Source organism: Talaromyces amestolkiae (genome assembly GCF_001896365.1).
Source record: "Talaromyces amestolkiae strain CIB chromosome Unknown scaffold2.1, whole genome shotgun sequence".
Taxonomy (NCBI): Eukaryota; Fungi; Ascomycota; class Eurotiomycetes; order Eurotiales; family Trichocomaceae; genus Talaromyces; species Talaromyces amestolkiae.
The window spans coordinates 2343447-2371074 of record NW_024468038.1 but is presented as its reverse complement, the minus strand read 5'-3'; the positions used below and the strand labels follow the sequence as shown (position 1 = coordinate 2371074).

The 27628-nt window shown below is 46.0% G+C and overlaps 8 protein-coding genes across 8 annotated transcripts; 4 read left to right on the top strand and 4 right to left on the bottom strand.

Annotated features, from left to right (window-relative positions):
- Positions 1-665: 665 nt before the first annotated feature.
- BHQ10_002045 (uncharacterized protein) lies at positions 666-4707 on the bottom strand (the record flags this gene model as incomplete). The annotated part of the gene is made up of 12 exons (XM_040874148.1): positions 666-752; positions 903-1500; positions 2762-2986; positions 3050-3165; positions 3239-3437; positions 3497-3621; positions 3695-3800; positions 3869-4055; positions 4120-4198; positions 4249-4387; positions 4443-4500; positions 4554-4707. 12 exons carry the CDS (start codon positions 4705-4707, stop codon positions 666-668), a joined length of 2073 nt encoding a protein of 690 aa, XP_040730550.1.
- Positions 4708-5243: 536 nt separating this feature from the next.
- On the top strand, positions 5244-6918 carry BHQ10_002044 (uncharacterized protein; the record flags this gene model as incomplete). The annotated part of the gene is made up of 7 exons (XM_040874147.1): positions 5244-5488; positions 5556-5805; positions 5870-5915; positions 5973-6217; positions 6286-6433; positions 6484-6628; positions 6696-6918. The coding sequence occupies 7 exons, from the start codon at positions 5244-5246 to the stop codon at positions 6916-6918; spliced, it is 1302 nt and encodes a 433-aa protein (XP_040730549.1).
- Positions 6919-7877: 959 nt separating this feature from the next.
- On the bottom strand, positions 7878-9252 carry BHQ10_002043 (uncharacterized protein; the record flags this gene model as incomplete). Its single annotated transcript, XM_040874146.1, has 2 exons — positions 7878-8212; positions 8565-9252. The coding sequence occupies 2 exons, from the start codon at positions 9250-9252 to the stop codon at positions 7878-7880; spliced, it is 1023 nt and encodes a 340-aa protein (XP_040730548.1).
- A 2051-nt stretch (positions 9253-11303) lies between these two features.
- Positions 11304-12861, top strand: BHQ10_002042 (uncharacterized protein; the record flags this gene model as incomplete). The annotated part of the gene is made up of 3 exons (XM_040874145.1): positions 11304-11632; positions 11682-12126; positions 12196-12861. The coding sequence occupies 3 exons, from the start codon at positions 11304-11306 to the stop codon at positions 12859-12861; spliced, it is 1440 nt and encodes a 479-aa protein (XP_040730547.1).
- A 3822-nt stretch (positions 12862-16683) lies between these two features.
- On the bottom strand, positions 16684-18268 carry BHQ10_002041 (uncharacterized protein; the record flags this gene model as incomplete). The annotated part of the gene is made up of 2 exons (XM_040874144.1): positions 16684-18100; positions 18165-18268. 2 exons carry the CDS (start codon positions 18266-18268, stop codon positions 16684-16686), a joined length of 1521 nt encoding a protein of 506 aa, XP_040730546.1.
- Positions 18269-18744: 476 nt separating this feature from the next.
- BHQ10_002040 (uncharacterized protein) lies at positions 18745-20758 on the top strand (the record flags this gene model as incomplete). The annotated part of the gene is made up of 3 exons (XM_040874143.1): positions 18745-18776; positions 18833-18984; positions 19053-20758. The coding sequence occupies 3 exons, from the start codon at positions 18745-18747 to the stop codon at positions 20756-20758; spliced, it is 1890 nt and encodes a 629-aa protein (XP_040730545.1).
- Positions 20759-20837: 79 nt separating this feature from the next.
- BHQ10_002039 (uncharacterized protein) lies at positions 20838-23369 on the bottom strand (the record flags this gene model as incomplete). The annotated part of the gene is made up of 1 exon (XM_040874141.1): positions 20838-23369. One exon carries the CDS (start codon positions 23367-23369, stop codon positions 20838-20840), a length of 2532 nt encoding a protein of 843 aa, XP_040730544.1.
- Positions 23370-25136: 1767 nt separating this feature from the next.
- BHQ10_002038 (uncharacterized protein) lies at positions 25137-27002 on the top strand (the record flags this gene model as incomplete). Its single annotated transcript, XM_040874140.1, has 2 exons — positions 25137-26066; positions 26130-27002. 2 exons carry the CDS (start codon positions 25137-25139, stop codon positions 27000-27002), a joined length of 1803 nt encoding a protein of 600 aa, XP_040730543.1.
- Between the last annotated feature and the right edge of the window lie 626 nt (positions 27003-27628).

The window sequence follows — 27628 nt, the reverse complement described above, 5'->3', positions numbered from 1 at the left end:
TGCGGCACCGCTCGCAGGATTGCTGTCGGCCATTCCGGCGGACCAGCGAAGAATTCATAATAGGCGAGCAGGCAACAGAATACAATGATATCTGTGACTGCTCAAGTTGGACTTGCGGTCGAAGAGAACGATGGCGCAAGATCTCTCCACTCGCTAGGCCTCTTAAAATTGGCCAATAGGAAAAGCCATACCACCCCTCTCGAGTCTCCGGCTCAATCACCCGGGGACCGCCAAACATTATGAGGACTTCACAACAAAACTAAATGATTGGACCCCTTAGTTCGGTAATTCGGTATGATTTAGGTTTAAATTCACGCCTTCACGATCCAGTTCCCAACATGACAACTCGCCCATGCTGAACATTTATACCACTACCTTACTCCTAACCCGTCTTACACTCTCAGCTAGTCCAACCTAAATTAATGTCAAATTTTATGATTACAATAATGAAGATATCAATTTCTAGTCGTGATATTCAGTCATTCTCTATCTTCTTTTTGAAATATGGGCGTGGAGATAATCTGGCTTGACAAAGAACATATTCCTCCCAACAAGATTTCGAGTCCGCCGATCCCTAGCGCCATCTCTGGCGATAAATTCGATATCATAGTCACGTACAAGCAGGGGAATGACCTTATTTATTTCCAACAGTGAGATGTTTTTTCCTATGCAAGTTCGAGATCCAAGCCCAAACGTGAGATAACTATCTTCTCTGAAAGGTTTGCTGCTGTTGAAAGCTTCGATCCAGCGTTCTGGTCGAAATTGGTCAGCATCCGGTCCGTACGTGTCTTTATTGAAATTTGCAACCCAGGAATTTACGCCGATATTTGTCTAGGTTCCCAAGTTAGCCCGAGTTTCAATGATTTTCTCGTTCGACTATGGAAAAGTAGTCGAGAACATACCCCTTCTGGAAAATACTGGCCACATAGAACTGCACCTCCCTTTGGAACCTCTCTCCACAGTGGCAACCCGCTCGCTGGGTTTACACGGGTCACCTCTTTGATAACAGCCTGCAAATAGGGCAACTGTTGTACCGACTGGAACGTCGGTATTGGTGCAAGTCTAGCAGTCTCAATCTCATCTCTAACCTTTTCGAGGACCTGAGGGTTTTGATATATGAAGTATACAATAGAACTAAGGGTAATGGCCGTTGTATCACTTCCAGCACCGATATTTGCACCAGCGTTGAGCGAAATATCCCAGTCCGTGATGCCCTTATTGTCATCTTTCCTCCTTTGGGCGTCGATGAACTTCTTGACCATGCATACGGGTCCTGTTTCGTCCGCATCTGCTGTTTCTTGGCGTTTCAACTTGATCTTCTCATTCCCAAATTTCTGGTGATAAACTTCCTTATTCTTGGAGAGAATGCCATGTATAAAATGAACCATAGGCATCAGCCAGGGGAATACACTAAGGAAGGTATGGAGGTGTAAGATTGTGTCAAGCGATTTCATGAGACCTGCAATATCCTCGCCTTTGGTGAGGAATCCTAGCCTCTCACTGAACTATAACGTATATCAATAAACGTTAGCATAAAACATTAATTTCCAAGAGAAGGGGGTGTGAAATTTTCAGTACTGTAATCATAAATATCACGTCAAACGCATAACAACGGAACCAATATGCCAGATCGATATCGGACCGAAAACCCTCAATTCTAGAAAACTGATTTTGAAGTAACTCAATGCAGCTGTCCACATACGACTCATAGGAGACCATCGATGACATAGAGTACATTGATGCAACCTTGCGACGCATCGCGGCATGTTTCGCCGGATCTCGTTCGCTGAATAGATTGGACATATTTGGCCCGACATGCCAAGCTTCATATGACTCTCCTTTTGTCCATGGGTTGCCGTGACTATAAATGATTTTATGTGTTGTTGGGTCGTCGATACTGAAGTATCCCGGCATCACCTGTACGATTTTCCCTGAGTTTGTTAACCAAGAACGAAATCATTTCCCAGATTTGAGAAAATATCAATATTACCATATTTTTCATGTAGTTTCTTATTGGCCAAGTGAAATTTATAGTTAAAAACGTTCCAGACATACCAGAATCGTGTATATCTCGCGAGTACGGGACCGGGGATGCTTCTGCTCCATGAAAAAAACAACGGATACAGCACAATCCATACCAGCAAAAAGAGACCACCATAGGCGGCATATTCATATGAGAAACTGGAGAAGAGAGCCATTTTCCATCCTCGATAGCAACCAAAGCGAATCAAAGGGAGAAGTAGTAGCTCCACGAAGTAGTTTTTCTGTTGCCTAAAAAGCAGGTTACCTAAACAGACGACATATATAATTGAGCGAATATTTGTAGGTAGCCCTGAAAGGAACCGTCGGACTCCGACATTGTACCACGCATCGGGGCTCACCATTGCTTCGGGCTATTGATGCCAATGTGTCAAGAAAGAGCTATCTCTTTACATGAAATATAAATGTAAGATTCTATTATTCGATTATGTTTATGCACCTGATAAAGCGCATGAATCCCAAAAACTAAAAGCTCAGATCCCTTTTCCAATACTTGTGTCTGAATATTATCTCTTCCTGTGGTTTCCCGATATCTGTACCTTCTAATCCTAGATGCAAAGAGAGTACAGACTTGCAGATACCTACTTGAGCTCTTTCCCACTGTGATTAACGACACTGACATCTGTATCTAACTCTCGATGTTGACGTCTCCTAAAAGGATTTTGGTCAGCTTATCCTCTGCCAGTCGTAATTTCTATCAAATGAAATATAGAGAACTTACTCCTTAACCTCCTTATCCTGAAGTATTTTCATGACAGGAATAAGGATCACAGCAATAGCACCAAACACAGTAGCTGTGATAAACCCTTTATGATATACTGGAGCATCGACTTGCTGCCAGACCAGGAGTGGAAGCCAAGCCCCAACGACACTGACCATTGAATTCATTGTTGCTAGAACAAGGGCACGCTCTTCAGTATCGTCGGTACAAATTTCATTCGCCCAGCTATTCGGTTGTTAGGGAGGGTATCATTACATTATATTTTTGGAAAGGAAAAACGAGACTGACGTGAAAACTATACCCGACGCACCGACGTGTATGCCGGCCAGATAGTAACAGGCCCAGCGCCAACCCTCAGCGATATTCCAAGCGGCGAGTGAACCCATAGTAATGAGGTTAAAAACCTTAAATAAAATTTAGTATAACTGTTTATTCCTAGCGATGGTAAGAGAAACAGAGGGGACCCAGGCAACATACCGCTCCAAAGAGTAGGACTCCCCATCGCTGTCCATTTAAGAATGCATCCGACACCCATGCAAAGACCAGTGCAGAGAATATTTGAACCGCATAAGTTCCTGTTGGATAAAGGTTAATTTGTTGAACACTGTATTTGGGTTTCACATGATCTTTGAGGTATTGTGGGAAAATAGGAGTTCCGCTTGTTCCGCTGATCATGCTTTATGGAAGTAAGCAAGGACAATTATCTTTTTCGAAGGAGCTACTTCTCCTACTCACATATAATATAGGCTGAGAAGATAAATATGCCAAGATGAAAAAATTTTCTTCACTTTTGCCCATGTGATGGGTTGTTTCAGACGACGCTCCGCGAGTACCATTCGTTTTTTGGCAAGAGTAATTTGCTGGTAAGAATTTCAATATTAGCTTATTATAATTCATGGATTGAGAAAGAGAGTTCCCAATCAGATGTCTCACCTCTTTCGTGAATAGAAAACCTCGGCAGGTCTCCGGTGAGTCTGGCAAAAAGATGTAGCTAACAACAGCAATAGGGAAAGATATCACGCCGTCCATGATGAACAACCTTGAACAAGAATGAGTCAGCCACAGTACTGATATGGAACGCAACGCAAGCAATTTCGGCTGATATACCATTTCCATCCCGGAAGTCCACCTTTTCCGCCTAAATTAATCACTGCGGTCATCAAGAAACCAGAGAACATGAGGGCTGCTGAACCACTTCCGTTGAGGATACAGGCTCGTTTCGCCATCTCGTCTTTGCCGTACCAGGAACCGATCATATAATTCATGCCCGGATAGTATCCGGCTTCAGCAACACCTGTAATGGCCGGTCAGAACAATAATCTTGACTTTAGCATGTTCTCGAATTTAGTAAAACATACCAACGAAGAATCGGAGCACGTAGAGCTGGGTTGGAGTCTTGCAAGCTGCAGTGCACATAGTAAGACCGGTCCATAACATCTTAAAATTGAAGTCAATAAGCATTTCCACAACGAGTATTTTTTATTTACCTGACAAGTAGGTATGAAAATTGATGGTCGAACTCTTGTTAATATTAAATTACTCGGGATTTCGGCAACAATATATCCGACAGTGAAGCAAGTGGTCGCGTAATTCAGTTGGTTTCCGAACATATGAAGGTCTTCCTTCCTATTTGAGACGGTTAGCATTTGTTTCCTTTGTCAAGATCAAAGAGCTTGTATACATTCCAGACACGAAGGCATTGGTCAGGTTTGCCTGATCAAGGTATTTTGTAAAGTAACCTATGAAACATTTAGTAATAATTCGTGTTTTGAAGATATTCTTAACAATTTACCGAGGCATCCCAATGTTAGCAATGTCAGGTCAAGCTTCAGGACCAATCGTCTCTCCTCAGGGGATTTGTCAAGACTATCCCAGACAAAACTTTTCCAGCTCTTCCTCTCTTTATTCTCTTCTGAGACTTGGCCACTCTCCGCGTCTGTCGACATCTTGAATGTTTACAGTATTCGATTCGAACCGAGAGCACGGAAGTTTTTTTCGCTCCCAGGTGATAAGTTGCGGTTCAACCCTCATATTGAATATCCATAACTCCAGCCTTATATCTTTCAATAAGCGCTGTTGTATAAGTGTTGAAATAGACGTGATTGTTTGTCGAAAACACGCCATTTTGAGATGTGTGTTCCACAGTCCGACACGACATGACGAACTCGGTAATTTGATTCCGCAGGGATACAGAAACGCTGTAGCCAAACTCCGGCGCAGCTCGAGCTGTCGAACTCAGTGCACCGGGAAAACGAAAGCGATTCATTGATACCTAAGCGACTTGCGTTACAAGCCACGCGAATGGCGCAATGGGTACATAAATAATAATGCAGCGAATTGTTCCTTCTCGGAGAAACCCTAAAAAAAATATTTCGCTATCTGTGGTTCGATCGTTGTTATCGCAGGATAATATATACAAGGACATAAAGCCATAATTTGACATAGGAAATTTACCGCCTCGGTCAGCATTTTATTCACCATAATGCCCTCCAGTACGCAGCCAGAAGTGCTCAGTATTGCCATAATTGGTAGTGGACCTGGCGGGCTCTCTGCTGGAATCGCCCTTTCTCAACTACCTAATGTCTATGTGAGAATATTTGAGAAGGCGCCCGCGATATCAGATCTCGGTGGAGGTATCAGCATCAACCACAATGGCTGGAAAGTGCTAGAGTACCTTGGCGCCAGAAAAGCAGTTACCGGCGCAGCGACCGTTCCAACTGTACAGAGGTGTGCATTCTTTTTCACAATCCGTATTTTTTTATCAAAACACAGATTGACGACCCGTGAACTTCAGAAATGCGTACACTGGAGAAGTCGTTGACCCCGGCTTCAAGCATAACCCAAACGATCTGTATCAAGCTCGTAGGACCCGGAGGTCGCGTCTGCAGAATGCCCTATACACCGAAGTTCCGAAAAATACAGTGCATTTCAACAAAAAACTTGTAACCTTAGAGAACCTCGAGGAGAAAGGCGTGAGGTTAATTTTTGCGGATGGTTCTCAAACGACTGCGGATATCGTGGTTGGAGGAGATGGAATTCGTTCTGTTAGTTACACCCGCCCACATGTACACCACGTCCCGATTCTCACACGATGACTGCGAAATACAGGTTGTCAGACAGCATATATACCCGGACTATAAGATTAATTATGTTGGTATGTATGTCCAACTTGGTCTTGTTCAAGCTTCGTCTGATCGGCTTCCAAAATTAGGTTCTGTAGGCTGGAGGACATTGGTCCCTGTCTCGGCGATCTCTCACATCCCAGATATCTCGCTCACGGTGACCAATTGGTGGCGTGGTGCTGGCTCTGCAATCTATATGTCTCCTGTAGACGAACTTTCGAATCTAGAACATATGGAAGTCTCGTGCCGTTCGGTTAACGAGCCCGAAGTTCCAGGGGAAACAGTCAGCTGGGGAAAACCAGTTGGTAACGAGAAGGTGTTATCGCGTTTCCAGGTAAATTGACCCGAGATTCAGAGGAAAAGGCCCTATTATGAAATTGAATGGTTTATACCTTTTTACAGGACTATTATCCACCAATGGTTGAAGTTCTTAAGCAAGTTCCCGAAGGTGGATGGAAAGAATTCTCTGGATATGCAGGGCCATTTATAGAGAACCTCACCGGTTGGGGTAAGCTGGTCCTTATTGGGGATGCAAGTCATCCATCAGGAGGTAGGCTTTATTCTTCAATACTACAAACGCAACTGCTTACGACAAATCAGGCGGCTTCGGTTCCGGTTCGGCTTTCGCGATGGAAGATAGTTGGATACTCGCTCGGACTATCGAGTATTCCCGTTCGATTTCTGGAGGTGTCGCAGATGCCTTGAGGATATACAATTCAATTAGAGCACCATACTACAAAAAGATGTGAGTATTAAATTTCTCATCGTTTTAACTTTCAATAATACTAATTGACGATCGACTATCTTTCAAGGTTCGAATTCCGCGAAACCCAACAGTTATCTCTCAAGAAATCAGGACAAAAAAGTCGAGAGGGTTTCAATGAAAGATTGCGAGAGTTGATGTCGAAGGACGGACTGGGAGGAAGACGATCTTCAGAGTTTTTAGAATTTGTCTATGGAAGTGATGTCAAGAAAGTTTGGGAGGAATATCTTGAAAAGGAGAACGGATCACGGAGCGGTAAGCTCTCTTCATAATATCTCTTTAAACATTCAGTTTGCTATTCATATACCGCCTTCAAGAAAGCTGGTAATTGAATCGAACGCACTGCTTGCCTCATAATGGTAATTTAACATGTGTCCCGCGTTAAAAAGGCCAGTGACTTGGAGTCGACTAGAATTAGGGAAAAGTGTAACTGTCGTGTTCAAAACTCCGTCGCAATTTCCGCCACACGCAGGTAAATCATACCGTCCTTGTACCACCTGTAGAATGCAGTTAGTGTGTTTCTTTTTCTTTGCTTTGTTAAATCATAGTAACCAACTTGAACAGGAGTCTTGATCAATGACAAGTCTGGAATGATTGTAGAAGCTGTCAATAATTCACCAATTGCATACGGAACCTGTGTCTCACTCAACCACTGAGCAACAGCATGATCAAAAAAGGGCGACTTAAATCCTCCATAAGACGCGGCGTAAGCATCTACGGGGACTAGATAGCCATGAGGTAATAATCCCCATTTCTCTGGCTTTGAAAGAGCAGCAATACGTGCTTGACCGCCAGAAGTGAACAGCTCCAGCCAATCATACACACCTGAGTAGCCCGTAAGGATAACTGCATCTGAAAAATTCTCTGGGTTTGTTGTGATAGCTGCAAGAGTGAGGAAGGAACCAAAGGAGTGACCGACATGGACAATCTTGGAGACTTTGATGCCTTGAGTGTATGGAGAATCCGGCTGTTTCAGTAAGTTGGTGAGGATTGATAGAATCTCGACTTGGGGTTGGAATTGAACGTCAGCAATGGGATCGGGACTTTATTCTTGATTAGTATTGAGCACAAAATTTCAAATTAGGAAGTCATTGTTACGTGGATGACTCCCCATTCCCCAGGCGATCATAAAAAAAGACCGAATATCCTCTATTAACAGCGTGTTGAACAAAATTGTATATTTCGGAGCCGTTAAATATCGGATTCCAATACCTAAAAGGATATACACATATCAGCAAACGTCTTTCTGCAGCGGTATCAAAGATAGAATATAGTACTTCCGATCTACCATTGAGCCATGAGTCAAAAGTAAAGCAGTCCCAGTAGCATTAATCTTTGATTTAGGAGTACAAAAGGTAGCACCGATACGGTACTCAGCAGAAGCATTGACCTCTCCGATGATGGGCTTGAAAGTCGTCAAGGAGTCCCGACGGGTAGAATTGAAGATATAATCCTCCACGTCCCAGTTATCGCCAATTTCAATATCAAGAATGGCATGCTGCGAGGTGATATTGACCGGGATCAAGAAATCTGCGCATACCGAAGATGACGAGGGACTAGTGGCCACTGTTACTGATAGCAGCGGAAAAAGAAGGAGAGTAAGCTTCAACAGCATTTTCCTAGAGTCAGATATCGTAAAAACTGTAAAAATTAACAAGCTGAACACAACTGGGACAGCTTAAGCACTATAAGTGGTATGTATAACTATCGCCCCACCCCGACGGTTGGCTTTTGGGTGCTAGCCCTAATCCCCGAGGCCTTCAACCTCTACAAGCGTCTAGCGAATTAAATTATATATACCAATGATTGATTCAAAACTAATTAGGTCCCGTAGACGGTAGGTACGGGTGTAAAAAAGGAAAGAAATGCCTTAATAGGCCCGTGAGAATACACAACGGTGTCCCCGAGGGAAATTTACCCCTCCCAGTCGTATTCACAACCCCGACGTTTTGCATATCGAAGCGTCCATCAACGGCATCCGCTGCCTCAATCATCCCAGCTGCAAGGTCGAGATATGACAAAGGACTCGATTCCTCCGAGAAACTTAGTGCATGACCTCTTTTTCTATCCACGGTCAATGCTCCAGGTTTGATGAAAATAGTAATTAGCCAACTCTGCTCTGCCCTTAGAATCCTTTCTGTCTCTCTTAGGTCATTATAGACATTAGAAGCGGATAAGAGCAAGATCTGCCGAAGAATATACGGCGTATGGCGGGATAATTGGTCATCGATCGTGGCTGACGACAGGAGGATGAGCTTTGGTGGCTTTGCACCACTGGAAGACTGTAATTTGTATTTTTCAAGTGCACGAATAACGTTGATGGCAACATCTTGTCCGACACGGTATCCCGGGACATTGTCGTTCGTTGATATAACAAGAAAGACAGTTGAAGCCTCTTGTATAGCTAAAGCGAGAAGTGAAACGTCATTAATACCGCCTTCGAATATCTCAATCTGTGGGTTTGATTCAGTTTGTGGCAGGAGTTGAATGAGCTTTCTTCTATTGCGGCAAAAGGCATTAACCTTGGCATCTGGATTTTGTAGCAGAGTCTCAATGAGCGCTCTGCCGGTGTTGCCAGTTGCACCCAAAACTGTGTAGGTAGACATAATGGTCTCTTTGTAGATGTACTGTATAACCGACAAATACATAGCAGTGCCAAGTCTTATATGAGATGAGATGAACTGCTTATCTATGTTCATTCTAATTTATTCGTTCGAGGCTGCTTTTAAAAATCTACAGTCGGGTACCGACATTCTTAATTCTGTTACTCGCAGTTGGCTTTCACCGAGTCAAAGTTGAACTGTAGCTGGGATTTGGATGCTACCACAGGCAAATTACCATAAAAGTCTATTCGCATCTGTATGAGCGTGACAGTCAATTATATTCTATCTAGCCATTCCCAATTCAAGTAACTACTGAATATAAATTGAGACGAATTGAGAAATTGGATATCACCGCCATATTTCTTCCCTTCAATGTGTATCCTGGGAAAGAATGGCCATTAAGATGCCGGCCCACTAGCGGCACCTTGTTGCTGGCGTAAATAATCCTGGAATTTCGGGAAAAACTCATTCATAAAGGCTGAATCAACCATTTCCTCAATTTTTATAATCTTCCGCCTGCTCTCATCGAACGTAATGAATACCGCATATTCATTAGTCCAATTTCCAAATGGGGTGTCTCCTTTTGAGATAGCATATACAACAGCCTTGCCTCGAGCGACATCCTGCACAATCTCATGGATTTTTAGCTTTGGGGAATAATCAGCTTTTTCGTGCTTCATAACATATATGTACGCATTGGTCTGTGTTATGATTCTGCTTACTTCATAGTTGGTCACTACCCGCTGAAGAATGGGCAAAGTATCTTCAACTTGAGCACGAGTACGAGCTGGGTGACCCAAAGAGAATGGTAACGCCTTTTGTGTAGCACTCTCGTCCCAGGATGCAAGCATTTCTTTTGTAGACCATTTTCGCCAGCCTTGAATGAACTGGTTGAGTGTAGCTTCCTGTTCTGCCAGGCTTGGCATTTTTGCTTTTTTATCTTCTCCTGTTTTGGAATTAAAAAATCAAGATTTACTCAGAAGGTGCGTCTTGGGGAGAAAGCTAGTGATGGTAGATAATGCAAAAAGCGCTGCTACGGTATTTCCGGCGGTGCTCCAGTTCTCCAACTCCCCGACGGAGGAACATGGAAGAGGTGAAGGCTTTATACCAATTTAGGAAATTTTAATCCGCTTACCATAAAATCCCCGAGGTTCTGGCCGACAGCAGTCCCGAGCTCCGGCCTGCAGCTGATTGACCATAGAATTAGACAGGTATACTTTTACGTCCGGCTGAGATTATCTGGTTACGTAGCTTGATCTTCCTGTCGAATACTTTCTAAAACTGCCGAGTTCTAATATGATCGCCGACGGTGATAGCAACTCAATCATTGGGAAGTAGACTTTTGAATCATTTCTTGATCTTGACAGTTTCGCAACCGCTCTAGTTAGCTAGATGTAAAATTATTAGTCAGTTCAAATCTAAGCTCACTAACTTAGAGAACTAAAATATTCGAAGTCAATCGGCTGGTTGTGTACATTGCAACATCCCACCGAGGCCCTGTCGATCTTTTTCATATGCGTTTCGGGATGTACGAATAGCTTCATGTCTTTGTTAATGTATACACTGAAAAATGGACTCATTTTCTACATCGGATGGACATCTTCGTACGATCATGGGGAAGAAGCCTTTTGTATGGCTATAAATAAGATCCACCTTTCCCAACACATGGTTCTATAAACTAGGCACGTATTTGAAGTTACTTCATCATGTTGAACAGGTTATCTGCATAAGCTTGTGGTATTAGTCTTACATCAATCCCAGCTTCGTGTGCTGGGATTGTGTAGAATCAACACGAGTATACGAAGTCCGTGCGCAGTACTGATAAAATTGTCTGGGTAGATTATAGTACTTTTGCTTGGGGGCCATTTGCTAAGTTCTTGACAGCGAAATTATTTACAATGCTAGAAATTCCATTTAATATTTCCTTTTTCGTGGCTTACTGGTACATTCTTAAGTCTGTAATAGTGCGGCTACAAGATTAAAAGCCCAATACTTAAACATAGCAAATCTCAACGTAAAAAAGTACTCACAAAAACCATCGCGACACAAGCAAGATGAATAACTCGGAAAAGCTTGAAAGCTACGCCAAAGATCTGGCCAGCGCAGTCAAGAACTTTAGTGACTACTGTCGGACTACCGAGATCGATTCAATTACAGCAGCTCTTCCAATTATCCCAGCGGAGACTGACGATCAAGTGCAGCAAGCGAGACGAAATATACTGACCACCGTGGCTAAGATCCAGGCGTTAATTAGCAAACCTGAGGACTTTCTTCAGAATCTTGCTAGTAAGGTTAGGCTGCCTCCCCGCGAGCCGTTGAGGATCATGAGATTGACTCCCTACTCATCTTCACCCGCTCGAACTGCAGATCCAGCTGCTCGGAAGTATACAATGGCTTGGTGAATTTCAAGTCCTTGCTTGCATACCTCTCAGTGGCAGTGTACCTATGAAAGATGTTGCTGAGCTTGTGGGAGTTCCAGTATCCGTGCTCACGCGTGTCGTTCGCGTGACAGCGACAGTGAGATTCCTCTGCGAGCCACAGCCGAATCACATTGCACACACGACTCTATCGGCGCCATTCGTGACGAAACCCGATTTCTTAGATGCTACAAAGTTCATCGCAGGAACGGCTGCACCAGCAGCCTTACGGATGGCTTCAGCTACTCAGGAAATTAGGTTCCGAGAATTGACTCGAGGAATTTCACTGCCGCTCAATACAGCGCAGTCGTTTCAATCTTTGTTTGAGCAGGCGCCAAAGCTTCAACGCCAATGGATTACCTATCTTGGGTCTTTAGCTGAGCCCGAGATCGACGAAGGTGCCACGGATGTTTTTCGTCAGCTGGACTGGCCACGGCTTGGTGCTGCCTGTATTATTGAAGTAAGTTCTGGTCTTTGGGTATAAGCTAATTCTACTACCTGGATTTATTGAATTATTTCGCGATTCTAGGTTGATTCATCGCCATCAATCATGGCAGCTATCATGGCGGAACGTCATCCTAGCCTCCGTATTACTCTTCAGATATGCGAAAACGGGAATAAACTAAAACATGGCGCTGACAGCAGCAAAAACAATTATAGCAACATCCACCAGAATTCGATAACTCAGTCTAATTCGCCATTTGTCCCTATGGTGACGGGACGGAGACAACAAGGGCCGCCTGCTGCAGAGGCTAATAGTAATATATTTCTGCACAGACGGGCCCCTGGCCAGCCGCAGACAATAAAGAATGTCGGCGTTTATATCCTCTGTCTCCCATCACCCTCTCCCCGAAATGGCTTATCATTTCATGCAATCCAGTCGAGGCTTATCGCGGAATTACGAGCCCACTTAGGAGTTCTCCGCGAGAATAGCTCCACTATGCTCATCCTTCGTATGCGATTCTTACCCGAACACGGGGCAGTTGACCCCGAAATAGAATGTGTCGCTCGCACACGCGATATGACGCTACTTCAGCTGGCCAACGAGCGCGAATTCGAGGTCTCTGAAGCGATAGATCTCATTCAAGACATTAATGACGGCATGGGAAAACTGATGGTGGTCAGCAAGATCCGTTCGAAGAATAATGCGGTTGTGGCGTTGGGTGTCAAGTTCCAACTTAGTGCGAGTCATTAGTCCTTACATGTGCACCGAGGAAAATCGGACAATACTCCGGCCCTAACAGTTATTAGTCTATCAGATAACGAAAATGCGACACTTCTTCAGAGCTCTACTGCCAGGGTGGTGTGAAACTACAATAAAACCGGCTTGTGACGGATCGATTCTGCAAGTTGGTTATGGCGTGATCCGAGGCATTCGTTATAAGTTTATATTGATTTATTGAGCTAAAAGACTGTGAACTGGCTACTTAGCGAGCGGAAACGCCAAAAGACGCCACACCACTCCTTGGTAGGTTTAGAAAAGATTGATATGTTTTAAGACTGGCATTAGATTCGGAATCAGACACCTACTTGTGCAAAATAAGATAGTTTGAACATCTTATAGTTAGCTAGTGTAATAGCAACGCTTCGAGAAAGCATAGTCGATTATTCATGAATTCCCATACACGGAGATTTCGATTTAACGCATCTAATCGTAAGAAACCTTAATTTTTGGTGATTTATTAGGTATCAAAAATCGCTGTACTAATGGCTGTTTGCTATAGCAATTTTTTTCTTTCTTTGTGAAACGGACAAATTGGTCCTTTTCGTCAACAGCTCAATCGCTTCGGCAACGCCTTCTTAACGCCGACGGAGACGAAAATGCAAATTACTTCATGCACAAATCATGCATGAGTCGCAGAAGAACTCATACCTTCTATCCGGAAAATTTTCGGCTTCTATTGCACCAGTCCTGGACGGTTGAATTTATGATACGAACGTTCCCGTACAATGGAGAAGGGTTAGCATTTAATAGGGCGAGTCAACAAATCCTTATCGATACTACATGCAATACGAGGAGGCTTACCCATTCCCTATTTTGGACAATCCTGATATCCTGCAAATCTGCTCAAGTGATTTGGATGATTGATTAGAAACCCCATTTAGCCCCCAAATCTACCCCTCATCGCCAGGATGTTCGAAAACCCTGACTTGTCAATCCAATATATCGTGACAAACGGAAAAACAATTCAATACATACATGATACAATCTTGCTAGTCAATCCTTCTCGCACCGACCAGCTGCAGTACAACCCGAGCTCGGTTGATCAATCTGACTAAGCTAGCCCATACGAAAGGCTTAATTGCACGACGAAGCTCCATAGGGTTTCAATTTGTTGAGTACGTATTCTTACACCTTGAACCATTCGTTCATGATTTGGCCTCTAATTCAGAACTTTGTTCAAGTAGAGAAACTGGTATCACTTCCTGGCCGCGATTCCTGAGAATCCGGACGATAGCCTGCCGATAGCCGCATAAGGATCATCTGCAGCTGATCAAGTGTGGCCATACAAACGTCTTTAGGCAGAGCTATGTTGTGATTGCAGGGTTTTTTGATAGAATCCAACTATAATCTAAAAGCGTGATCTACTAGCTTGCAGCTGGCTAGCCTGGCCGACACTTTTGAATGGAATATTGCCCCATCAGAGAACAAGTGGGGGCGGAGAAGAAACACCAAACAATAAGTACTGCGGTTCTGTATTGTGTCTGGGAGTTTGAACTTGTAGGGGGCTCGGATGATATTATTCACATATATGCTCAAATCAGATGTGTTTATGAATTTGCAATATGACAAGCTCAAATCCCCTTTCCCCCAAAGGTGCTGAAGCGTCGACAGTATCGAACAAACAACCGAAATTGCGAGATAGCTGTCAATCTTGCGCTATTTCCAAGGTCAGATGCAACAAAGAAAAGCCAGTATGTGCACGTTGCGTAAAGCGTTCCTTGAAGTGCGAGTACTTCATAACGAAGCGAGCTGGTCGGAGGCATGAGCCACGACCACCAACAGAAATAGCGGCAACTAAATCCACCGACAATCATGAAAATCACAACAATCATGACATTAATGACAACCATCCTTCATCTGCGGCATCTTCTTCCGAAGTGGATATCTTGATGTTAGACAGTAACTCTCTGTATGCTTCTCTGGATATACAACAGCAAAGCTCTACCATCGCACCGCTTGACGTATCATCAACGCAAGCTGTGATCCCGAATGATCCCACAACTTGGTGGATACCCACACCTCGCAGTTCTGATTTCAACGATCTATTTACTCTGCCATCATCATCATCCATTTCCCTATCGTATCCTGTTTCGGAGACATTCAGCACCGATATTCTAGGACAGGGCCAACTCCCTTCTCAAACAAGTGGCGGCGATGACTCGGATCCACTTACACCACTCCAGGATTTATCGTTTTTCATGGATATGTCGACTTCAGAAGTATTGAATCGATCTACCACTTCTGTTGTTCTCAAGACCCAAGCTGCGACTGGCACCGATAACAGAATGACAACGACGACAGATGGAGACAAGACTCTAGATAACTCCCCCTATTGTTGTCTGACACGCTCTTTGGAGCTTCTCAAAAAGCAGTTTCCCAGGTCCAATGCCTGCGCATGCGAAACCACCACCCATGGAGGAGCCGAGGATGACGCGCGTACAATACATTACAGAACCCATAATATCGAGTCTGTAATCCAAGAAAACAAGAGAACTTTGGAGGCGATTGATAATATGCTGCAGTGTCCGTGCTCCGGTGGTGAATATTTGTTGGTCATTATATCGCTTGTTGTCTTCAAGGTGCTGGATTGGTATACTGCAGTTGTGCACGGAGCTCAGGAAGCTCAACTTGGGTTAGATGATAGCGATAACGACAGCACCATTCACAATAGTAAATGGGGAATAAAATCCCGACGCATTTTGTGTCATTCAGAACAGGTGGTCCTCCAGACTCCAGCAGTTGTGTGCGGCTATCACATTGATGGAGACCATAAGGGTCGCATGGCTGCACAACTTGTCCTGAGCGAACTGCATCGAGTCCAGCGATTAGTGAATTTGATGTCAGACCGACTCAGATCTAGAGAACCTGATAGGACTGACTGCGAGGTTGCAGATAGCAATGAGAGGGATACTGCTCCACAATTTATGTCTTCAACATGGTTCAATAAACTAGGCTCAGATATACGAGAGCGGGTGTGCACTTTGTCATTTGAAATTGTGGATATGTTGAGACAGAGGTGAACAATGGAGAATCTGCTTTATCTTTTTTCTCCGTTTTTTTATTTTCGTATGACCTTGTCCCATGATACTGAATTTGAATTTTGGAATGCAAAAATCTTGTACGGACTTGCAATGCCAAGAGTATTGCTACGGCAGGAGTGACTGTGTGAAATATCCTCAAGCTTTATTAGACTGGACAGAATTACTTTACAAATATCATGAGCCAGATGAGCGCAGCACTTAGAAGTCGGAGAATATTAATCACGATTTTTTATGGGAGTCTCATGGAAGTTCTATGGGACTTCTATGCATGGGATAAACTGTTTTACTCAATCCCATGGGACTTGCAGAAGTCAAATTATAATGATCAATATAGTAGACCTTATTTATTATAGCCTAGGGTTATTACAGCAATGAAAGTAGTTAATTATACAGGAAAGGCTTTGCTGTCATATGTGATTTGAAGGCAACAACCTATTGTCAACAAGGCTTGTGTAAGAGGCTTTACATCGTACACGCGATATTCGGTAGGAGACGTGGGGACGCAAAGTTTGAAGCATCTCGCAAGAGCCACGTTGTGGTTGTATCTGATTTGATTGTCTTGGCCACCTCGACTTATGATGATGAGCGGTACGGCGGCATAATTTCATATGGATGAATGACAACAACCGGTCACACTGAGGTTGACGTTACATTACACCAACTACTCTGTAAATCCAAATGCTTGCTATCAATAGACCGAACTGTTCCACCGGGAGGCGAAAGCGTAGAGGTTCCCTTGTCCCTCGAAAAGTCACATGAGCTCCTTCTCCTGATGATTATGGTTGATCTTGCTCTCAATCTCTCCAACTTCGCAGTTTTCACTGGTTTTAGCCTTTGGCCCGTCAAAGATATACGCAATATCCTCTAGTGCTGGGCCCTTCGTCTCAGGAAACATCAAATACACCCCGATGAACTCCACAATGACCCATACCACGAAGATGATGTAAAAGCGCCAGTGGATATTCTCCAGGCCGATCGGCACGGCAAAAGTCGACAGGATCATGAAAGAGAACTGCACAAAGTAAAAGAAGGATAGACCCTTCGTGCGGAGGTGGAAGGGGAGAATCTCCGGGATATATAGACCGAGATTTCCATTGAACCCGAGATTGTACGCTGGCGAAAATAGATAGAGGAAAACAACAACGGTGTAGGAAGCGGCCTTGTTTGCAGGGTCCTTAGCGAACATGGCGCTTCCGGCCGTAATACAGATATCGACCACCCACATGGCGCACAGAGAGGCGAGGAAAAGCGTCCGCCGGCCAAGCTTCGCAGGCAGGGTTGCAAAATACACAGCGCTAAACCAGGAGAGCATCTGGTTTGTTGCATTGATGAGCGTCTGCTGTAGATCCGAGGTTAGGCCCACCGAAGCCAGAATTGGAGACAGGTAATAAGATACGAAGGCGTTTCCGGACATTTGTGAGCTGATGGCCGCCCATACCATGATGAACAGCCGTTTGCGGTTGCCTGACCCCGTTACCAACTCATTTAGAAAAGACAAAAGTGTCAAATCGGCAGTCGAATGCTCTGCACTGAGCGCACCTTGGATTTCGGTATATTCGAACTGAACGACCGCGTCATCCTCGTCACCTTCTCCATGATACTTTGCCAGAATCGCCAATGCTTCCATGTTGCGCCCCTTGCTGATGAGCCAACGTGGAGATTCCGGAACAAACCATACAAATAGCAGCTGAATGACAGATGGGAACCCTTGCAGAGCAGACGGAATTCTCCACGAAGCCGTACCATTGATGTGGAAGGTTCCAAATGTGCACCAGCCAGCCACGATGGAGCCTACGGAGTAGAATGTAAGGAACATTGCGGTTGCCGTGCTGCGCTGTGCAGGATGAGCAATCTCCGTGATATATGGAGCTCCCACGCCCGCTACGACGACACTGCCTGCGCCGATGATCACACGCGAAATGACGAACATAGCGATATTGATGGCGCCTCCCTGGAGGGCCGCACCAAGGCAGCACAACGCGGCTCCTGTTGCCAAGCCCACACGCCGTCCCAGCCCATCAGCGATAGGGGAGATGAGGAAGACACCGGCGATGCCGCCGAGAGGATATGCTGCATTGAAGAAACCGAGAGTTGCACCTGTGGGGGTTCCAAAGTAGTTTTGCCAATGCGAGACCGACTGGAGACCATTCATCATGGATCCGTCAAAGCTATCGTTTCATCACAAAGATCAGCCCTTACTTTTGTGTGTTTGGAAGGCATGTACATACCTACCCTTGAGAAAAGATCGATAGGAGTGGAATCAATAGTAACAGGTTGAGGGTGCGAAGGTTGCGGTGTCGCCACCAGTGCTTGATGTCCAGCTTGCTTTCAGGCATGGCTGCACCTACAGGCGGGTGAGAAAGAGTCTTGTGTGAAGCCATCTGTGGCATCCAGGATTGCTGGAGCCTGAGACTGCAAGTTTCGGGCGAAGGAGTTGGTGAAAAGTTCAAGTTCGAGGGTAAGTCGCGGAGGTTGTAATATAGCCCTGGCAATTGGGAGGCTACGGAATATAGATATATATATAGCTAGTCATCTTTGTTATTTCCCCAGAGAACTCGTCCCCAAAAACCCGGATATGTCTACCTACATGTTCCCGGGAGTTATCATGCCGAAGGATGAATGATGGATCATGTGGAAAGGTAAGTGGGTCAAGCGGGAAAAGAAGAGGACCGGACGGAGAAAGCATCCTCCGATTATTTAAGACGTAACATCCCCCGATGAGAACTGGACGGTGGCGTTTCCATTTACACACCCTCAAGTCTCGGTTCCTATTAAACCGAGCGAAGGAGAGAGAGAGAGAGCTTGATTTCCGATGGGAGGTTCAGACCCACCAAGCAGTGCGTCGTAAGTTTTCTCTTCTTCCCCCGCAGTCTGTAAAGCCTCGGATGCTGAGTGCACAGATGCGAACGCTGCAAGCAGCGGAAAACACGGTGCGACCGTAGGCATCCAACCTGCCAGCGGTGCGAGAGACTTGGGGTGAGCTGCGAGTATGCTGGCCGAAGAAAGCCAGGATTTCCCGCCGGCCACCGGCAATTGCTGGAGGAGAAACTTCGTATGTCGACCAAGTTGAGACTCCATGGGAAGAAATCTCCTTACCATGCTCATATTTTATTTTTCCAGGAAAACTTGAAGAAGAGCTGCAGAGTCTTCGTGGTGGGGGAGGTGGTAGTAGAAGCGGCGGCGTACGTACCAACTTTGACATGCATGACATCGATAGCTCCGAATCCCCCCATGGGCTGCGTGCAACTCGGTCTCCAGTCGACGAGGCTCCTGGACCAACGTCGCAAAGAACTCGACAGATTCAAGAGCGACGGCCTCCGACCGACCTCGTTATGTCCTTAACGTCCTTGTTTTTCCGCCATATCCACCCCTGGTTCCCATTCCTGGACATCCAACGGGTATGCATCGCAATGAGCGCATCGGATGATCCCACACTTCTACATTACGCGCTCTTCGGCGTTAGCCTACCCTATTCCTTTGACTCGCGACTGGATCAAAAGTCTAGCGACTCCTTTTGGAAATATGCCAAGCGCCAGATCCTATTGGAGGTCCTTGAAGAGCCCTCATTCAATTCTTTAGAAGCCTTGACAGTCTTGATCCTGGATTTGTCGGGGATGACTACTGGACCGCAAGTCTGGGGACCTTTAGCAATTGCCACCACACTCCTGGTCAAACTGCATAACGGAGGGGCGCCAGTCTTCCGAACGTCTATTGCTGAGAGTGACAGCAATGCGTTGAGTAGCGTTGATCAATTGTACCGGCAGAAGCTGTTCTGGGCTATATATATGCTCGACTGTTACATTTATATCACAACGAGCCGTCCATCATGCCTAAGAAATGAACAGGTGGATAGTATCTTCTACACCAGACAGCTCATATGGCGAATGCCAGCCTCCGATACGACGCTGACACCACTTTATGTTTGCGGCTATCAGTTGCGGCTACTCGATGTGTCCAGGAAGCTACACATGCTACACCTCGAATACGCATCTTTGAGACAGGACAGCGACTCCTTTTTCAATTGGTTTGATCAGTTCCAGAGATGTTCTACAGAGTTGACTGATTGGGTCCAAGGCCTACCATCATGTATCCAGCTAAATATCAGGGACGATGGCACGCTGACGGCCGCGGCGCTCAATTTTGTGCCATCAATTGTCATGCTTCACGCATACTACCATGCTCTGGTCATTCATACTCACTGTTTGCTGAGCGACCCACCGTACGAAGCGCTGCTGTCACAACCGTTTGATGATACACGAGCAGACAGCCAAGTTCGTTGCGTATGCAGTGTCAACATCTTGACCGATATTGCCTCTCGCTGGACAGCTAAAAGTTATGACAAGCTCGGATGGCCGATAGCATGGGCTGTCTGGATCGGCGCTCGTTATCTACTAGTGCAAGAGACTCATGGCAGACACTTGGCGCCAGAGAAATTCTCCATCTTACTGAATTGCTTACGGAGAATGAGCCCATATTGGCAAATCAGTGGCAAGTACTGGAGGCTGCTTAAACAAGCCACCACAGAACTCCAAGCTGGGAACCTGCCCAACGCACACGGCGAAGGGGGGATCCTCCGACTTCTAGCCGACTTCCGCATTTCGACAGCGGATCTGGAGGATCAGTTCCGAGTTGATCCGATCCTACGATATGAATCCACTGGGGAGAATCCTAGTTCTGTTACAAACAACATCTTAGATCCAGACAGACACCCAACCCTGCCTGAAAACAATTATTTCAACCTGACAGACCCGACATCAGACAACTGGTTTCATATTCCTTTGTTCAGTTCTTCGGCTTACCAGCAGGACCATGATGAGTCCCTATAGAACGTTGTGAGTCGAGTGGATTATAACTAACGGAGCAACTGAGCAGACAAGTATATGGATGGGCAGGAGAAACGGGCTATTATTCCCCAGATTGCATATCTTCTATGATGTTACCTGATATTCTAACTATTAAGTGCACTTCTGAACCCTTTGATTTGACTTGACTTTTGCTTAAGCGGAATTTGATTTCGTCCGCGCTCTGTATGAATATTTCTGGCTTGCATGGGAGTTTGACAGAAACCGGAATGGCTGTAGGTATGCCCAACGCTTTCATAGAAACTACAATTTCATTTGACGGAGAAGTCTTCCATGACACTTTCGCCAGAGCCGTACTACCATTGTAGCGGAACGGGACGGTTGCTTCAATCTCTCGATAGAGACTCAGTCTCGGCTGAAACTCCAGGCATGTCCAGCCAGGCTTGGCTGGTCTTAGACCAATGACTTCGGCCATGTATTCATGAATCGGTGCGCTTCCCCATGCATGACAGTCGGAGCGCTGCGATACACTATCTTCTTCCCACGTGGTCAAGCCTAAAGCTATCTGCGTATTCCATGGTCCCCAAAATCGGTGGAAAGACTCCTCGTACAAATCACCCCCGACCATGCTCAACGCCCGTAGCGTATAGAAAGACATGGAAATAGAGGCAGGAGTAAGTAATTGGCCGGTCACAGGGCTCAGAGTCCGGCGGAGGAGATCCTCCCCTTGCTTTCCGCTTGATGCGCCGCTAAGTACTGCCCACACTTGATTGTGTTGACTTCGATGATGGCATTTATCGGAACTCGCTGTTACGACCGTGTCACTAAAAAATTCTCCGTCAAAACAGAATTTCTGCACCGCTTCAACCACCCGCTGGGACCGAAGGATGTATTCCTGTGCAATCGTGTCTCTTTCAGCGCATGTCGACTGCAAGATGGATGCTTGCTGAAGGGTGTAAGCATACAGATTGTTGGAGTACGTGGAGATTCCTGTCTGAGTGACAGCCGGTGGAATGCCATATGGACGCCATGCCTCTGCCCAATCATGAAAATGCCAGATCCCGATCTCATCTGCTACCTTGACCAACCCAGTATCGGAGTCGATTCGTGAGTCGAAGTATGCCAAAATAGCATCAGCAACTGGAATAAAGGGGCGGAGAAATCCCGGGTCGCCAAAGAATGTCCAGTGGTCAGCCAGCATGCAGATCCAATATAGGGAGAAATGAGGGATGATTTGAGGCTGGTGTGTCGGTGCACGGCTTGATGTCAAGCCTAGACGAGGCTGGAAGGAGTTATGGAGCTGTATGATGGCCTGTTTCGCAAGTCGATCATCTCCCGAGATGTAATAAGTGAACAGGGCAGAGCTTCGGGTATCCATGGCATACTGCAGCTGTTCATACATAGGACAGTCCTCGTAGCAATCATGCATGCAATTTTCGAGCGTCCGAATACTGATATCCCAGAGTCTCATTGCTGTGACACTTTCATTCGGATTAACCTTGAGGGTGGCGAGAACGTCGAGGGGATACTTGGCTCTTTGTACATCAATGCCTTTGAAAACTAGTTCAGAGGCGCTGCTAACTTCTATCGAGATCCTGATGAAACGGAACGTGCGGAAATGAAACGGTGTGAATGTTTCGTCGACGTCCTCGTCATTCTCGTAACAGAGGCCTAAACAACGGCTGCTGCCTCCAAAGACGTATGTATCTTGAGGCCCGAACAGGGACTTACTAACATTGCAACGTTGACCCTTTCGTCTCAGATATGGGACCAACGTAGGCGGGTCTTCATAGCTCTCAGCGTACGTGATCACCACGGTGCTTCCTCCCACTTGCGGCCGTTGAAAGCAGAAGCGGAGAAACGCTGTCATGTGGTAGGGGACTTCGAGCTCCAGCTCATGCCTGGTTCCAGGTGGAAGATGCACTTCTTGCCACGGTGTCGTAATGAGACTTCTTTCCCATGCAGTACGTTGTACGCAGCTCTGTATATTATGAATCATGCTAAATTGCGCAATTTCGCGTTGTAGGCGTGGGATTAGCCGCGGGGAGAGTTTCCATGGCGGAGAGACTCCAGTAGAATTCTGGAAAGGCAGTAGGACTGCTGGGACCCAGTCTAATTGCACGTCGGTATTTCTGTCAATCCTTTCGTATATGTGCAAGAAGTCGTCTTCGGCTTGGTCGATGCAGAGTATGGTCGATTGATCGATCGCCGTCTGCCACAATGAGCCACTCCCTATGTCAAAGCTCTGGGGGACCTGGGAATCGACATGGGCTATGTAGACCCCGCCTGTGGATAGACGGGGGAAACTGGTCGCAAATCTCGTGGCATAAAAGAAGCGCAGAACATAGATGCCGATTCGGTTCTTCCCAAGGCGTAGGCTCGGGCTTATGTCGACTTCATCGTAGAACCATAGGCTCTGATCTCCCTTTACTGGTCCAGAACTCACAAACTCCTTGTTAACATATAGCTTGTATCGCGTATCTGCAGTGATTCGAATTTGACAACACCTCCCCGGAGGGATCTTTTCCAGTACAAAATCTCGTCGGAAGTGCACAAAAAGGCCTGCTGTCTCGGCGCGGCTCTCGGTGAAAGAAGGATGCCACATCCAATTGGTGTCGAATACTTCAGCCGCCATGGTGGTCCAGATTCGTTTGGAGTTGGAAGAGTGAATATGCGCTTGAGGCTGTAATGCGCGGATTGAAGAACTGGATTTTTTTTCTTTTCCATGGAAGAAAGCGAGGAGGATCATCAGCGCCTATTTGCCAATGGACGGTTTATTTTTCTTGTAAAATGGATGTCCGGATCAACATACACCGCACTCCCTTGTTCTCACGGAGTATGTTGGTCCACGTGTAAATTCACGCCGGCCCCCCCTTCCGCCCATTGACATGAAGTCCACCGAGGCGAGGCTCGTGGTTCACGGATTAGTATTTATCTTGAATACAAATCGAGAAGGGAATAATAGACGTTGGAGAGTGACAGTAGTCAAGAAGAGTTGTACAGCCGGAAGCTAGCAATTGAAATTCTGATAAAGACAGGAAGGACTCTGCGATAATAATGATGCACTTGATAATTCGGATGACACACAAAATTCGGAAAAAGGAAATAAGGTCTTTGCTATTGACTACTAATTAGAGATTTAGCTTGGGTTTATTCCAAGTTTGCGCTTGCTGTACGGTAGGTGATTCGTTTACGCGAGGGCTGCGGTATGCAACAATGGTAAGTCGAGATATATACGCGAATGACCAAACAATTCAATTCCGCCGAAGGAAAGAGGTCATGGTTGGTCGAATCGTGAGAGTAAAATTACAGTTAGGACAGCCAGATTAGAGAAAGCTTACATGTTTGAGTACAATAGCGGAATCGTTGTTCACGCTCCCGGACTAAACAGTTCCTTTCTTATTTGCTTCTGCTCAGGAAAAACTCAACTTATCTGCTCAAAGGTGAATGTCTGACCTCCTTTAACATCAAAGAAGTTTGTACAGGTTTTATGTACAACCAAGCCATTGAAAACAGGTTATGCTTCGAAGATATTTTTATTAGCTAGGTACATGAAAAACTATACCTTCTATGCCTACTAAAGTCGTAAAATTTATCAAAAAGAGTCCTATTGAATTGACCATCTACAACGATGGAGTTGAACGATAGTTCGAATGTGGGTATGGGCTACAGAACATTTGCTGAGCCGATTAGATTCTGCCTGGTATCATGCAAGTTGGTTTCGTAACACAAAAGTGGTTTGAACAAAGACTGGGCCAATGGTCACGAGCCCGATATATGTTTCATGCAAACGCATTGCTAGTGAGTTGAGTTAACTGTCATGAATTTGATCCAATTTTTCGTCCCAGATGTAGTCCCAGAATGAGCTCGCAGATGAGCTTCCTCACGCCAAATCCTCCGCATTTCCAGATTCTCCGGATTCTCCAGCAAGCACTTCCCCGCACAGATCTCGGTGGAATATAGCCCGGGCATACCCGGAAATACCCTGGACCGTGGGTTGTCGTGCCACGTGGAGATCTCTACCTGAGGTGTCGATGGAGGAAGCGGTGGACATCCTTTTTCTGTCCCGATCGATGAATGCAATGGAATGTTCTATGTGGGTGAGCGTGTTCCAAGTAGTAAAATAAGTACAGTTTCTTATAAAAGAACAGGCATTGTAAGTTTAAAGCTGTTGACGTTACCATCTCAAAAGAGAGAGATAGAGAGAAAGAAGTTAGATATGTCCAGCCCTCTTGTGTCTCTTCTTGTAGTGCTGCTACTCCTGGCTCACCAGGCAGTAGCTGTGGCATACTCTGACTATATCCTCGCTCCTTCAACTCGCAATCTCATCCCAGCGACAGTTTACCAGTCTTTTGGCTCGGTTAGAAATCCTCAAAATCTATGCGATTCCACGGAGTCAACCATGACTATCAGTGGAAATGCGTCTGTGACCTATGATTTCCACAAGAATATCGCAGGTATCGTCACGTTTGAAGTGGAATCTGTGGTTTCGGCCAACGCTCAGCTGGGAATCACCTTCACCGAGTCTTCTCTATGGATAAGTAACCTCTCCAGCGACGCGACAGCAGATTCGGGCCTCGATGCAATCCTTTGGTTTACTCTGGACACTGCCGGAGCAAAGTACACTTCCATGCCAGCCCAGGGACGGGGAGGCTTCCGTTATCTTACCCTCATAAGCAACAGTCCCGCCAGTATCACTCTACGATCAGTGTCAGTCAACTACACGGCGGCGCCCACTCAGGACCTACAGGGCTACACCGGCTACTTCCATTGTAATGATGAGCTGATCAACCGGATCTGGTACGCTGGTGCCTATACTGTGCAACTTGCTACCATTAATCCGAAGTATGGGAACTCTCTGACTGTATTGGTTACATGGCCCTCAGCTACGCCGTCAAAATATGACGATTGGTACAACAACTACACAATCACAAACGGCACCACTGCTCTGACGGACGGAGGCAAAAGAGACCGCTTAGTCTGGGCCGGCGACATGTCCATCTCACTAGAGACTGCCATAGTGAGCACCTATGATCTACCCAGTGTGCGAAACTCCCTTGAGGCGCTTCTTGCACTACAGACGGCCGATGGGAGATTTCCATACGCCTCGCTTCCCTTCCCAGACCAGGAGAGTTTTACATATCACCTGCACACGTTGATTAATTCAGCGAATTACTGCCGTTATTCTGCAGACTATGCCTGGCTTGTCTCGTACTGGGCCCAACTGCAAAGGGGCATCAATTGGGCACTTCGTAGTGTAGATGAAACGAATCTGGCTAGTGTATCGCCGAGTGCGAGCTCCGACTGGCTTCGAAGTGGTATGGGCGGCCATGTGAGTGATTCCAAAAATTTGTAGTAGTTGCAAAGCACACTTAACGGTGACTATATTCCCCAGAATATCGAAGCAAATGCCATGCTGTATTATGTCCTTCAACAAGGCATTCATCTGGCGGCCGTGGTTCAGGATTCAGTCTCGCTTGCAAAGTGGACTTCTCTCGCGGAAAATCTCAAAGTTGCTGCAAATGCCCTGCTATGGAATGGGACGTCAGGCCTCTACCGCGACAATGAAACAGCAACTTTGTATCCCCAAGATGGCAATTCATGGGCTATCAAGGCAAATCTGACGCAATCCCAGTCGCAGAGAGCACGTATATCTTCCGAGTTGCATTCTCGTTGGGGTCCATTTGGTGCTCCGTCCCCAGAAGCCGGATCTTCCACCGTCTCTCCCTTTATCGGCGGTTTTGAGCTGCAGGCGCACTATCTCGCTGGGCAAGGGAGCACGGCTCTGGACTTGATTCGGCGGCAATGGGGGTTTATGCTTCAGGATCCACGCATGACCGGTTCTTCCTTCATCGAAGGGTTCTCGACCGATGGAAGCTTGCATTATGCGCCTTACACCAACGATGCCCGCGTCTCTCACGCTCATGGTTGGTCAACTGGTCCTACGTCTGCCTTACTTTTCTATGCCGCAGGAATACAAGTGATCGAGGGAGGCGGTGCGACTTGGGTAATTGCTCCTCAGCCGGGAGATCTCATCTCAGTGGATGCTGGCTATACTACCCTCCTCGGTAGCTTCTCTGTGACTTTCAGGCGCAGCGAGAGGAGTGGCGTATATCAATATTTCGCTTTCACAACTCCGATAGAAACATCCGGTACCGTTCGGATACCTGGAGCCAAAGGCGTCTTGGTTTCCTCTTCAGGTAGTCGGGTACCGTTGATTGACGGAACAGCCTCTGGGATCCAAGGGGGAAGGTGGACTCTTCAATAGCGTCTTCGAATTTTTTTACTGGCGTTAGCTTGCAGGTTGCACTGGTCATGGCCACGTGTTACTCGTGGACTCTGCTATACCGCCCCCATCGTTTTATACTCCTTTTGTTTGGCTCTTTCAAGAACCATTTTGCACCCGTCAGAGGATGTTTTTACGAAGATTTTTACCTGACATCTATCGGTCATAGTAGCACCCATGAAGGTACTGAAATCTAGATCTAGGTTCGTTCCAGAAAGTAGATACGCCTAATACTTCACCTCCTCTTAATCCGAGTAAAGGGCATCAGACTTGTTTTAATCAGCGATTGTACGCTACTCTCGCTAGTGAGGGTAAGATAAAATTAAATGACGTTCAGGACTTCAAATTCCCCTTTCGTCGCTGGCCAAACCTTGGCTTCATCTCTGTTTCTTTTCACTGGGAAACAACGCCTCGGCGAAACAGCATCCGTCAGACCGGTGAATGTTAGGCCGAGTACCCCGGAAAGAAAGAAAAAGCTCGTTCCGCATTTCAATTCTTCATACGAGCAGCTGTACCTCCTCCGTATGGAATCTGTGATAAATGAGCAAATTTATTATTTTAATTACCACGTGCTTCCATGGCGGGTACTGATCAAACACCGTACGAAG